The following is a 14345-nucleotide window of genomic DNA, read 5'->3' on the forward strand; positions in this document are numbered from 1 at the left end:
CCTAAATCCTACCATAGAAATCCAAGTTATGCATGTGAACAAGAAGTTTTGTATTCCCAGGAAAATTCTAAAAATTAATAAAATTAAGTTCAAATAAATATTGAGAGAATTGTTGATTCACGATCATATGGTACAAGTTGCTATCATGGCAGGTGCAGGCCACCGTTAGCACTACCAGCAGGCACACAGTTGCCATAAAAGATTTGGAAGGACCTGCTAACATAAGTTAGATCCTTCAGAAAGTCCTCCAGCTGTTGGACCGTCATTTCCTGAACCTTATTATTCTCCCTGTCATTGAGTCCGTGGGCTGCAAACGCAGGGAACTTTAAACGCTCCGGATAAGGGGCATTGTGGTCAAAATCAATGCAACAGTAGGCTGACCAGAAGTAGCTGGGGATGCCCAGGCGGTTGATGTTGTGGCGACGTATTGTGTGACCTGAAGTGGTGACCCCGGTGATCACATAGGCAGTGCCTCGGCAGTAATTGTTGAGCCGCCTGCGAATGGTTTGTTCGTGCTTTTTCCAGGGACCTATGTTGAAATCTCGGACCTGAGGAACCACGTTGGTCAAAGTGTAGGTGGCTGCTTTGTCATCAGGATTGGCCTGGTGCTCGTCTGGGTTCAGCTGCCCACGTTCGTAGATCACCGTGTCAGAGTAGTCGTCCAGGACCGCCTGTGTCCCCTCTAACATCTTTGGAACATTTTCCGAAGGCAACTGCTGCATCTCTCTGGAATCAGTTGCAACCGATAGCTGCCAGGATAAATAATTATGAACCATTCAAAACCAAACCAATTCCTGAATGATCTCTTCAAAAAGTTATCACTCTAAACACTCAAAAGTATGTTTTGTACGATTCTTTTGGAGGATATCACATTCAAAAACCATCTCTTACCTGTGGCTCATACATCCAAGGCACATCGGCCTTCTTGGAGCCATCTGAGCGTTTGAAGGTATATGCAGAATAAACAGGGACGTGGCTGAAGGTGTCATACAGAGTCACAAATCGCGGTTTTCCCTCGTAGAACTGGCAGATCTTTTTCAGCGACTGCTCATCAAGCCCTCGAGGCAGCGTGCCCATGTACAGAAACTCTTTGCACCCAGGGGATAAGTTTTCCTGCACCTCTGCTCCCACTATCACAAAAAGCAGACAGATGAATGCCTGGTGTGCTCTGTAGACCATCATGATGAGACTGTAGTCCAACAGTACGTTCAGTCTCTTTGTAATGTCCTGCTGTGTGGAGTCGGCTTCCTATATGCCTCACACTATCTCAGGCACATTATGCAAATAGCTTATCTTTTCCCTTTGCAAGTACCAAAATCCATTATAAACAGCAGCAGCCATGACAGGCACCGACGACCTCAGGCACCTTTTCTAAGGTTAGAATTATGAGGGGTTGCCAAAGACGATGTTCTTAAAATACTCAGAAAGCTTGAGTGATAGTCAAAACAGCAGGAGCAAGGAAGTAACAGTAGTGGAACAGAATTATCACTGATATGTTCCTACAAGCCATTAACTCTTCATGCCCAAGATTTCCCTGCAATGACGAGTCTGCCCCCTGTAGAAGACATTATTAAGTAAAAACTAGAAAAATACCCTTTGAGCATTTACATTGAAATATGTGTTATTAATTGGGGCTTCATTTAATTACTGAAAAGGATGAGAAATGAGAGCTCCACTCTTAATTTCCCCAGGATAGTCATCTCCATATCAGCACTGCTTTCTGGGGCATAATTTTATTAAAACTTTAATTAAAAACTTTAATTAAACAAACGAAACACGACATGCGTTTGGACTTCGAAAGCCTGTAGGGCAGTTGGAGTAATTCCAATATGAAGTCCATATGATTATGTGGGGTTTTCCAATCACATTCTACGAATATGCATCAATGATGAATGCGTTTCCATTTTGAGTGAATGTTTTTGTGTTTTCTGTTGTTGTGTTTTATGCTGGGCTTTCACACTGTGTCAATTCTCTTTGCAGATCGTAATATTTCTTGTACATTTACAAAAATGTAGTGCAGTGCAATAAAATAAGCTAGGAATACATTTTACATCCCTGTAGTAAAAATGCTGAAACAACATTTTAATAGAGGTGGGGGACTCGAGTCACGTGAATTGACTCGCGTCTGACTTTAGTCAGAGGAGTTGAGACTTGCTTGACTAATGTTGGTAAAAGACTCTGACTTGATGTATAGCTTCTGTTTGACTATATTCATACAACTTGACTTATAACTTTTCTTGATTCTTGCAAGAATGACTTCAAAGTTGCTTGAGACTTAAAGGCTAAGCCTTCCATCTCTGCATTTTTACAACCTGGACCGGTGCCATTCTGACTGTTATTTACTTCCGGCTAACATTTAGTTCTGTCCTGTCTCACAGGACAATGTGCAGCTCTATTGCTCCAAACCTGTTGCTTTACACTGCATTGAATTCGCTGCCCCGCTGTGATGCTCAGACTCTTTCCTCCTCAATAAATCTGGTGTATTTACACTTTCTTCCTTGTCCTCTGTCAGTATGTAAACTTGTGTGTGTGTGTGTGTGTGTGTGTGTGTTCATCTGCATTTGTCTGTGACTGAACGGACGATTGCTTAGAAAATCTCTGTTTCCATAACAACAGGTTGACGGCAGTGTGACCTCTGCCCCTGTGGAAACAAACACTTCCTCTTTGCGTATTGACCATCTCAAATGTTTACACTGTAACCCCCGTTGTGACCGACAGTATCCGACATCCATCTTGGATGTGATGGCAGCTGGGGCTAAAATGCAGAACTATACAAAGTCCAGGGACCACAAAGAAAAGTTCAGTTGAAATATTTCGATCCTTTAAATTATCATCTTTGAAAGTGAGGAGGTGATGTAGCTATCCATTGTGCAAAAATAGACATTTTTAGAATTATTGTTATCCCAAAAGTTATCTACCCTCGACCCAAAAGTGTGTCATTTTGTGTAGGACATGTAAAGAAGGTATGTGTGCAATTTTGCAACTGGAACCTTGTGAGGGGTGAAATTTCAAATATTAGATGAATTATCTCATACTAAACCTCCAAACATATTCCCTCCCTTCTTAGGGAGTCTTTTCTTTTACATTTGCATCTACAGTTATAAGTGTGTGCAGTATCTTATAAATATGTGAAATATATTCTTTAGGCTTCTTTCTATTTTGAATGTTTGCTGTTGCATCCTCTTCTCAGTTGTTTTATGAGTTAGCTTCTAACCTGTAAACAGTTTTTAAAAGTGTTTTGTATTTTGTTTTCTTCCTGTGACCGTTTTAAATGATATTCCTGATGTATAATTACACAATCCCGAAATGGTTGTAAATGCCAATAAACCAAATTAAAAAGAATTTGCATTTAACATTTATTTCAGACAGACTGTCGTTTATAACTAAAGTGATTTGTTTCATCATGAAATAGCAATATAGTACTTTCACTATACAGATCAGTGGTTTAAAGGCCTTTTTTTTCCAAAGAAAGAAACAAAAATGTATTCATGCTGACTCTCACACATTGATTCCTCTGTTGTGATGATGTGCTCAGACTGCGACTGTGAGGGCTGTTAGTTGTTGTTTGTCCTCTCTGTGGGATGTGACATTTGAACAAGCGTATAAACATGTGAAACACTGAAAACAAAGAGTCGATCCGCGTTTGCACTCATTCGTATACTGCACGGGCATTTGGACGTGCTCGTGTGTGTGAGTGAATATGATTGAGGGAAAGGGCCTTGTTTGCTTGTCTGTTTGCGTGCCTCCAGTTTGTGTGCATTTGTGGGGGACTTATTGTGTCTCGCGGGAGGTTTTTGTGTTTGTGTTGCACAGGGATTGTTTGCTGGTCTCGTAACTCTATGCTGGGGTGGTCTGGCTCTAGGAAGAACGGCCCTATATGTGTGTGTGTGTGTGTGTGTGTGTGTGTGTGTTCAGATTTAAAAGAAGACACACCTTCTCCAGCTGACAGGACAGAGACAGAGAGAGTTAACACGAGAGACGACCGAGAGAGAAAATGATATGAGAGGAAACAGGCTGGATGAACAGAGCACAAAGTCTGCTCCATAATTCAGAGAAGGTTTCACCAACACTGATGCAGCAGCCTGAGGTGAGTGGCCCAAATTTGCACTTCTACTCAGATTTTTGTTTTCCATTTCCATTTTGCATGAAAATGAATGTTTTAACTAAAAGCGACTTTTGCTGGATGTGACAGATCTTATTTGATTACTTTAACTCACCTCAGGCCTCATGTTCAAATTATTCCTGATGTTGCTGATCCTGATTCACAGCAGATTGAGTCGCTGACTATCATTAATAAGTTTCACACTTTTCACCTGCTCTCTGAACTTACTTAGTGCAAGGACAGAGGTTCCATTCTCCTTATTAGAAACTTATTTTGAAGCTGTTACTTTAAGGTAAAACAAAAGTGGCTCAATGATGCTTTAAAGGTGTAAGCAAGGCCTGACATATTTACAGTGTGAGGTTTCAAATAATTGACCTCCGCCAGGAGCTATATGTTTTCGCCGGAGTTTGTTTGTTTGTTTGTCTGTTAGTAACAAAGTCAGATTTGGATGAAATTTTCAGGAAATGTCCGCAATGGGACCAGGAACAAGTGATTACATTTTGGGTGTGATTCGTAGACGCTATCACTATTTTTATGAGCTGCCTTGGTGGAGGTCTGTGCTCCCCGAGTGCTTTTCTAGTTTAAAATGTCATTATGGTGACATGTAGTCCTGACTTGTTCCTATCTGTGCATCTACAATGTTTGATGATGCATATGTGTATGAATTTAACTCCATTTCATTTTATTTTCAGAGCATCCAAGTCAACGTAAAGAAGAAGTGAATGAGAAAAGGAGGGCAATCAATCCACAGCTGACACCAGGGTCTTCAACATGTTCCTCTAAAACATCTACTTCTTGTTCCCTCACTTTGAACTGACAGAGCTCAACAGGAAATCCTTAAATACGTTCAGTAAGCGATGGACGGGCCGCCAGATGACGCCTTCCTCATCTCCCCCTCTCCTTCTCCTCCTCCCCAATACTGCGACTACACCGACTGGTCTCCCTCCTTCTCCATCATCCCTTCCGTTTACCTACTGGCCTTCCTGGTTGGTTGCCTGGGTAACGGCCTGGTGCTCTGGGTCTACTTGGACCGAGGTGACGGGAGGAGAACAAGGGTCAAAAACAAAACTGGAGTTGAAACGTTCTGCTGCACCAGACTTTTCAGGACGAGGGAACAAAACATCAACAGACTCAGAGTTCAGCAGGAGACCTTTCCCCCGAAAAACAAAAAAATATGTGGTTTTTGCTCAGGAAAAAGCTACAGACCCTCATCTCACTCCACCACCTCCTCCTCCTCCTCTCCCTCCATCCCTCGTTCCTCTCGCTCACTAACAGACTCTCTTATAGCCAGCTTAGCATTAGCTGACCTTTGTTTTCTTGTGACTCTTCCTCTGTGGGCTGTCTACACAGCCTTGGGCTACCACTGGCCTTTTGGGCAACCCCTCTGCCAAATCAGCAGCTTCCTCACTGCCCTCAACATGTATGCCAGCGTGTTCAGCCTAAGCATGCTCAGTGTGGAGCGTTACTGGGTTTTGACTGGACGCCGACACTCCAGCCACCATGCCCCACAGAGCTGCCCCACCAGGGCTTTGTTAATTATTGGGGGAGTATGGACGCTAGCGGGGGTGCTGGCACTTCCTGGTTTGCTGCTACGCTCTGTCCAGGAGTTGGAACTCGATGCTGATTCTGGGGATGACTGGCCGGGAGAGCCGGCTGACTCTGGAGCTGTTCTTCTCTCCTGCCAGATGGATTACTCCATGCTGATAGGCGCAGAGCTCGATGAGGCAGAAAAAGAGAGGGCAGAGATGTGGTGGGCAGCCATCCTAAGTCTTAAATCAACCCTGATTGGCTTTGTACTTCCTCTTGTTATCTTACTGGTCTGTTACTGTTCACTCGCTCAGCTCCTCTGCAGACATTTTGGACAGGGCCCTCGTCCTGACCGCAGACGCCAGCGCAGACTTCTCAGGGTCATTGTTTCTTTAGTGATGGCTTTCTTCTTGTGCTGGCTACCTCTGCATGTTAATAAAACTGTGTCCATGCTTCTGGAGTTTGGTTTTGTGCCATACTCTTGTCCTTTAGATCAGATTTTATTGACTGCCCAACCTTATGTCACCTGTTTAGCTTACCTTAACTCCTGCCTCAACCCACTCCTCTACGCTGCCTGTGATCCGTGCTTTCGGAAGAGATGCAGAGGAGCTCTTCTCATGTTGTGCCGGATAAGCAGAAGCGGGACAGAGAGAGGGGAGGGAAAGATGGATGGAGGAGAGGAAGAGAAAGAGGAACGGAGCTCAGCGTTTCCCACAAAAACACAGGAGGAAACAGCAGACAGGGCAGAGGAGGAAATGGCAAATGTCAGATTGGGCAAAGGGTGAGAGGGCACAAGAACCAATGCTGCATGTCCAAGAGCATACAGCTTCAAAATAAAGGAGTTCATAAACATTATTATCTGTCTACAGTCCACAAATTCCCACAGGAAAGAGATGCCATCACTTCCTCAGAGATGAACCTCCACAGCAGCAAATATTTGGTTATTTGATCTGTTTCTACTGTATGTATTTGTTTTAATAATCTCTCCTGTTTACTGGTTGTGCTGCATGTTTTTATTGTACCCCACCATTAAAATAGTCATGTAAGCTCATGAGTCTTCTTGAATGACCTATTTGACTTTGTTCCAAGAAAAGAAGGTATAATAAACTAAGAAGAACTGGATGGTGATGGGTGATGGATGTATTGGGCCAGTAATAAAAAAAAAAGACTATAAAAAAGTATGTATACAAATGGGCAAATGGTAAACGAGATACTAGTGTGCTTTAAAGATGATTTAGATAGTTTGACTGCAATTACGATTACAAAGCAGGTACAGTAAGTAACACGTGTGCTATGATATAAAAGTACAAAATTAATCTTTGTTGAGAACCATATTTAGTGATTTAGTTTAACTGATGGCTGCAACACACTCAAAAAAGAGGCTGGGACAGAATGTTCAAGTCACAGCAACTTTTCTGTGCTTTTTAATCATTTGAGTATTCATACAATGTTTGTCTAATGTTGCATCCTGTACTTGAGGGTCACGAGGCTGCTGGAGCCAATGCTAGCGCCAATGCTAGCTTACATAGGATTTGCATTTGATTTTACATTTGCCAAATATCTCGATAGAAAAGTCACAGACATTGACAATGATTGACGTTTACCGTATCCAATAATAGCGCTGTATGTGCGTCACGCACGCCCTCGTCTCGTCAAACAGGACCCGCGTGTTTATCCGGCGTCGAGAAACTTAAAAAACTTCCCTTCTCTTCTTTTCAACCGATTGGACAACTTGTGTGGAGCTGTAACGTTTGTCGATCTCACTCGGCTCGGCTCGCCCGGTGTGAGAAACACTGAAGATGGGAACAGCACTAATTTATGATGAGGAGATGACCAGATACAAACTGCTCTGGATTGAGTAAGTAAACACACCGTATTCGCAGCGTGCTGCTAATAGTTACCGTGTTAGACAAATGAAGTGGAACGAACGTTCCATTATTTATCGACGTGTTAATAACCTGAACTACCTGTTTTTGTTTAACAGCGTAACTTAAAGCGTGGCAGTGTACTCGGGTAGAATGACACTACAGGCTGTAACTTATAATTATTGAAGAATAATGAGTACACAAGTATTACATAATTTAACGTATTATTTTCGCTGGTGTTGTTATTATTGTCGTGTAGGAACTGAAGTTCCCTTTGTTGTTGTTAGTCCGGCCACTTAGTGAGGCGCACCGAGTATTTACTTTTTTTATTATTATTATTAAAACGAGAAATTAGGAAACCAGCCCATCTTCTTTATGGTTTTTCATACATTACCATAATACAAAGTATATCTTAAAGAAAAAAAAATCTAAACAATTGTATTTCTTGTAAGTATGTAACTTGGTTGTTCTTGGTGAACGAAAATAAATTATTTAAAAAAATAAACGGTAAACGGTGTAAAACATCTTTGGTTGCAACTAGGGAGGGGACTATACCACTTTTTTGTCCAATATTAATATCACAAACTCTATCTATCTATCTATCTATCTATCTATCTATCTATCTATCTATCTATCTATCTATCTATCTATCTATCTATCTATCTATCTATCATATAAATTATTTTAGGCTAGTATCATACCAACACTGATTGATACCATTCCCATCCCTATTTTCAATTAATATATTATTATTTTAAGGGATTTAACTCTGCTGCATAAGGTATGTTTGCATATAACACACACAAGCAGAATAAAAAGGTTATTATCCTATTACCTTTTTATTCTTTAGTTGTATTCTGTATTCATTCTTTTAGTTATTAAAAGGCTGCATTTATGTAGTTATTTAATTTTTATGCCTTACATCTAAAAATAGAACTACTAAAACCCACAGTACATGCCCTGTCATTTGTTTGAAATGTTTGTCATCCTTTAGTCCATTATGCAAGATTGAAGTTCCTGAGCGTCTGATAGTGAGTTATGAGGCTTTGGTCAAGAGTGGTCTGGCTGGTCGTTGCGTCTCTGTGCCTGTCCGAGAGGCGACCGATGCTGACATTCTTCTGGTTCACAGGTTGGACGACATGTTGATTCACTTACTAACATTTTAAAAGATAAATACCTAAACTCATCCACCTACATGTACTTCTGATTTTTTTGCCACAAACAGTGAAGAATATTTGCAGGCAGTGAAGAAGACACCTTTCATGACTCTGGAAGAAATGCAGGACTTTTGTGTTCAGTATGGTGACGTCTACTTCCACCCAGTGAGTCCCCCTCTTACTTTAGTTCTTACTTGTGGCTGTGGTCAGTTGAACACATTTCAAGTTTCTTCATTTTGTGGTACTTATAGGAATTATTTTTGAGGTTGTGGTGTTAAAAGTGAGTACATTTTACCTCAGGCTAAACATCCTCCATCTCATTAACTGTCCTAGAACATCTATCACTGTGCCACGCTGGCTGCAGGAGCAGCACTGCAACTGGTGGACAGTGTTATGACCGGGAAGGTGAGGAATGGCATGGCTCTGGTCAGGTGAGACTGTTAAACAACGACTTATACTATCTATATCTCTTAGGGGAACACAGTGTAGGGTTTGCTCTTGGGTTCCCCCCACAGTTGGTAAATGGTATTGTTTGTTACAATCTATTATTTCCATTCCTTGATATAAAGATATATTATATATGTTTTCAAAAAGTATATCACTGCTCTTTGCCAGACCCCCAGGACATCACAGTATGCACAATGCTGCCAGTGGTTTCTGCATTTTCAACAATGTGGCCATAGCAGCGCAATATGCAAAGCAGAAATATGGAGTTAAAAGGTAACATAATTAACTTTATGTGACCATGTTCATTGTGTCTCCATATGTTTATTTACTTAACAGTGAAAAACCACTGCTCTCTGAAATGATTTTTAATTAGATTTACTTTCACTTCAGAGTGTGGTGTTTTTTTGCTGTTATTTTTTATAAATGTATTATATTTGATTCTTTACCTATTCATTTATTTTCAGGGTATTGATAGTTGACTGGGATATACATCACGGTCAAGGTGTTCAGTACTGTTTTGAAGACGATCCAAGGTGAGTCTTTGCTGTTGTGAGGACGCTGAATTGTTTCCTCTGGTGTGATCAATGCTGCATGTTTCTTTCTCCACAGTGTTCTCTACTTTTCATGGCACCGCTTTGAGCATCAGCAGTTCTGGCCTAAACTTAGAGAATCTGACTTTGACAGTGTCGGCAAAGAGAAAGGGGCTGGTTTTAATATTAATTTGCCTTGGAACAAGGTAAGGAGCCAGAGTAATACGGTTTGTTAGGTTGATTTTAAGACTATGGCAGAAAGTGTGAATTTAGCATTATCTACCACACAGTATTTAATGGGCTTTTTTATGACTTCTCAGATTGAAATGCAGAACAGTGACTATCTTTCAATCTTCCATCATCTTCTTTTGCCCGTCGCATATGAGGTGAGGCCAAAGATATGCATTGTGTTACCAGTCAGATAGACTCATGTGTTTGACGTGATTAAACTGAGGAAAGTTTGTTTGTCACAGTTTTGCCCTGATTTGGTGTTGGTCTGTGCCGGCTTTGACTCAGCCATCGGTGACCCAGAGGTAATGAATGTATTCTTTGTGTATTTTAAATGATGCACAGTCGAGCTTTGCACATCTTCCTTTGCATTTATATGTCGTTATAATGTGCATTTGTTGTACATCAGTGGACGTGAGACGTGGTAAACTGAATTTAGTGATTGTGGTTTGTTTCCAGGGTGAAATGTGTGCGACTCCTGACATCTTTGCCCACCTCACTCACCTTCTCATGAACCTTGCAGGTGGCAAACTGTGTGCTGTGCTGGAGGTCAAGCTTATCATTGTCTTAATTGTCTGTTTAAATGAAAACTGTCTGTTGTATGTTAAAACCACAGTCTGTTGCATATTTCTACAGATTTGGTGCATAATTGTAACATTTTGAATTGTGTTTTCCAGGGAGGATACAACTTAACATCCCTTGCGCAGTCTGTGTGTCAAACAGTTCAGACATTGCTTGGAGATCCTCCACCTCGACCTGCAAACCTTGATGGTCCCTGTCAAAGGTCTCTCTCGCTCTCTTTCAGTTGAATTTAAATGTTAGATTTATTTATACAACTGGAGTGGCTTTGTTTTTTTCTATTTTCAGTACAATCGAGTCCCTTCACTGTGTCAGATCAGCTCATAGGCAATACTGGTCCTGCCTCAAACATGCAGGTATAACATCCATATTATTTATTTCTTGGTTTATTCCTGAAAAGATTATAATGGTAATTTAGAATAGTCAGCAGCAAGTGTTTATTTAAATACTGTGTAAATTGACTAAGAGCTGCTGCACAGCTCTTAGTCAGATTATCACTCTCATCTACATCGTATTCTTACGATAACACATAAAACTAGAAATAATAGATCTAATAATGTTTTCTTTTCTTTCTTTCTCCAGCCGATCTACCCACTTTTGATATCAGCACCAAGGGCTGCACATTAGATGAAAGTCTGGATTCAGAGGAAAGCGAAGAGGAGCATGTGTGGCAAGAACCTCCAAAACGACTCACACCTGCGATCCGTGCTGCTCTTTTGCTCCCTGATGGCATCACCTGTCCACATGGATGTTACCTCCAAAGTGTCTCAGAGTGTCTTGACCCACTAATAGTCACTAAAATCAGGTATGGAGCTGTGGTTCTGCTCGATACTCATAGTATTTGAATATATTTCTTATTATCGACACGGCTGTGTTTTGCCTTACCCAGGGAGAACATCCTTACAGATTCAGAGGACGACAGCGACGCTCTCTTAACGTTCTCCAGTCTTATTGACCTTGTAGAGAAAATGGAGAGGAACGAGGTAATGTCAGAATTATAATTGTTATGTTGTGACACTCTGCACATGAGCTATAGGCTTCCATCATTATACCTAACGACTGCCTCTCAGATCTGCAGTGGCTTGGCGCTGGTCCATGACGTCTCTAAGGCGATGAAGTGTGTTGTCCAGCATGCTGCATCTGCACTAAAGAACCGGTATAACCATGTGCATAAACTGTACATACCACTGACCGTGTGCTTTAATATAGTGTCTTACTAACAAGTTAATACATTCATGAGAACCTACCACTGAATTATACATATTAAAAACATTCAGTGATACTGTCTTTTTTCCTCATTGCAGGGTTTTGGTCATTTGTGTTGGAGATGGAAATGTTCCGATTGACGTCTCTGAAGATGGGTGATTGTCACTCATGATTTAAAAATAATAAATAAAAAAATGTTACTCCTTTAGCAAATGAAAAGATTTGGATTGTCTGCAAAAGCTCAAACATGGTTCTGTTTGTAGGAATGTACTTGTGGTGCAGTTCAGCAACAAAGAGTCCCAGGAACCTCAAAGCAGATATTTCATTCCCGTGTGTCTGAAGAAGGTATGTGTATTAAAAATTCTTGTGCGTATGTTAGTATATTCAGTTCTCTACTAGATGACCCGTGTGATTACATATTTTGAAGTAACGTTAGAATATTGATGTAAATATTGTAAGAAATGTTGAATAATGCAATTTCCAATGTGTATTTGTTGTCTGTGCAGGGCTATAGTGATGTTTCAGGGTTCATTCAGGCCATGTTTGGTCTCCTTCTGCCTTTGGGATACGAGTACGATCCCAGTCTGGTTGTGTTGGTTCATATGTCCGATAGTGGGCTGTGTGAGAGTATGTGGCTCCAGCTAACGAGTCTGCTACGTGGCCTTGCACAAGGACGCGTGCTGGTGCTCATGCAGGTAAGGCAAATTCCATGAAAGCTACCTTGTTCTTTGTTGCTGCAGAAGTACACGTTTCACATAGTGTGATCTGTTATAATCTGTTTATGTTGCTCTTCTTTTAGAAGGGTAACGAGGCGCGTGTCGGTCCCACAGCCTCCTCCCTCCTTGGCGAACCTGCCCCCTCCTTAGGGCCACTTGTGGCCCCTTTACCAGAGAATGTGGAGTCTGTGGAGACACTGAGGCAGAGGCTGAAGGCTGACTGGAAACTACTGCAGACCACAGGTCAATCCACAACAGCAGCATCAAAGAGTTTTTTAAACTTAGTTGTAATGTATTAACCACCGTGTCTGTCTCCTACAAACAGCACAAGACACTGGAAGAGGTGACGAGGATGGAAGCTGAGACATCTTTCATTTTAAACACAGTAAATGCAAATACTGTGAGTGCTATGCTGGAATTGAGATACATTTAGTTCCTTCTTTTTAAACAGAAAAGCACATGGTTGATACTTTCCACTTGCAATTTAAACTCTGTGAGTATATTGTATTGATAAACTCCTAGTTCTAATGTAGTTACAGGGCTAATGGGGGAATTTTGTCTCCAAACTTGTTTTATACATTATTAGTGACTGTTAACTTTGATGCTTACCTCATAATAAACCTATGATTATAATGTATACTAAAACCCACATGGGTTGACTTAGAAGCAGAAAGAGTAGCGTGTACTCACTGTCAAAGTAACTCAAAGTAATAGCTGTGACAAAGATTTGGGTCATTTACCAAATGCATACGGCACATTTAACACGGTGCTTTGTTGTTTTTATGTCTTTCAAAGACAATAATCATTTGCATCTGAATTGGAATGATGCGAATGAAGAAAGTTGGTCTTAACAAGGAAGCTGTCAGTGAGTAAAAACACATTCAACATTTGTATGTAATGCTCAAGCGTGCCTTGAATAATTCTGGCAGAATAGACCTTTTTCACAGCACAAGCATAACCAACAACATTAGGGTTACACTCCAGGTTTAAAAGAAACAGGGTTGTGCTATTGTAAGGGTAGATCATACTAAATACTTGACACTTTAACCTCAACATTTTTTTTTTAACCTTATTACATGTTTCCTGTATTTTTTTCACGTGTTCCAATAAAATGGTGGAGAAACGATTATACTGTAAAGTCATTGTGGTGTTATGAAAACAATAAGATGATGATAAGATTTTTTGTACAGTACAGTAAATATTGCATACATTGCACAATACATTGCTTCACTATATTACAAATCCTAAGATTTGACATAATTATTGGTAAATTAAAAGTGAATAGTAAAATGTAAGAAGTAAGACATTCAATTTTATCTACTTCAAAGTATGGAAGAGAATTATGGGTCCGGGGTGTCCAATGTACGTTTGTTCCGGGGTCCGGGTACTAAAGTATAATCTGTTTTTTTGACAATACCAACAAACGAGAGCACGGAAACAGCGCCCCTCTTTCCTTGTTTCGTATTGAACCAAAATATGAAAAAACGGAAACAGTGCATCTCACAATTCTGACTATAAATCTCACAATTCCAATGTTTTCTTCAGAAGATGGAGCATAAAAGATACAATGGAAATGCTCATGTAAATTACGAGTACCTTGTATAGTAATTAAGTAGATATATTTGTGTATTATCCGTCAGTGAGTGTAAAGTAAAATAAAAAGTTCAGATCCATCTATCATACACAAATAAATATTAACCAGCAAGTACTGAACTCCAATAATAAACAAAACAATCAGAATAATCAGTCCTGCCACTGGGTGTCGCTGTAGTGTGAATCGCCGGAATAAACAGTGGAACAAACGAAGACTCATGTAACACAGTCATTATTTTCTTTTTTCATCTCTTCTCTGTGGTTGTTGTTTAACTCATGTTTCCACACACACCTCAGCTCTAAACGTAAGCTTGTGTCCTCCTCACAGTGACGGGAGTTTCCCCTCCTGCTCCTAAATGCATCACCATAAAGAAGGAGGAGGAGGAGGAGTGACT

General features: G+C 40.6%; 3 protein-coding genes across 3 annotated transcripts; 2 read left to right on the forward strand and 1 right to left on the reverse strand.

Annotated features, from left to right (window-relative positions):
- Positions 1-143: 143 nt before the first annotated feature.
- LOC310930670 (endonuclease domain-containing 1 protein-like) lies at positions 144-1182 on the reverse strand (the record flags this gene model as incomplete). Its single annotated transcript, XM_083893712.1, has 2 exons — positions 144-749; positions 892-1182. The coding sequence occupies 2 exons, from the start codon at positions 1180-1182 to the stop codon at positions 144-146; spliced, it is 897 nt and encodes a 298-aa protein (XP_083749838.1).
- A 3777-nt stretch (positions 1183-4959) lies between these two features.
- aplnr2 (apelin receptor 2) lies at positions 4960-6414 on the forward strand (the record flags this gene model as incomplete). Its single annotated transcript, XM_083893714.1, has 1 exon — positions 4960-6414. The coding sequence occupies one exon, from the start codon at positions 4960-4962 to the stop codon at positions 6412-6414; it is 1455 nt and encodes a 484-aa protein (XP_083749840.1).
- Positions 6415-7428: 1014 nt separating this feature from the next.
- Positions 7429-14343, forward strand: hdac10 (histone deacetylase 10; the record flags this gene model as incomplete). Its single annotated transcript, XM_083893715.1, has 20 exons — positions 7429-7487; positions 8489-8623; positions 8720-8816; positions 8985-9082; positions 9267-9371; positions 9563-9631; positions 9708-9834; positions 9949-10014; positions 10102-10161; positions 10316-10405; positions 10534-10640; positions 10724-10791; positions 11018-11240; positions 11325-11418; positions 11506-11591; positions 11740-11796; positions 11905-11986; positions 12148-12336; positions 12441-12627; positions 14279-14343. The coding sequence occupies 20 exons, from the start codon at positions 7429-7431 to the stop codon at positions 14341-14343; spliced, it is 2064 nt and encodes a 687-aa protein (XP_083749841.1).
- Between the last annotated feature and the right edge of the window lie 2 nt (positions 14344-14345).

The sequence above is a fragment of the Microchirus variegatus genome, assembly GCF_963457635.1.
Source record: "Microchirus variegatus genome assembly, chromosome: 8".
NCBI lineage: Eukaryota > Metazoa > Chordata > Actinopteri > Pleuronectiformes > Soleidae > Microchirus > Microchirus variegatus.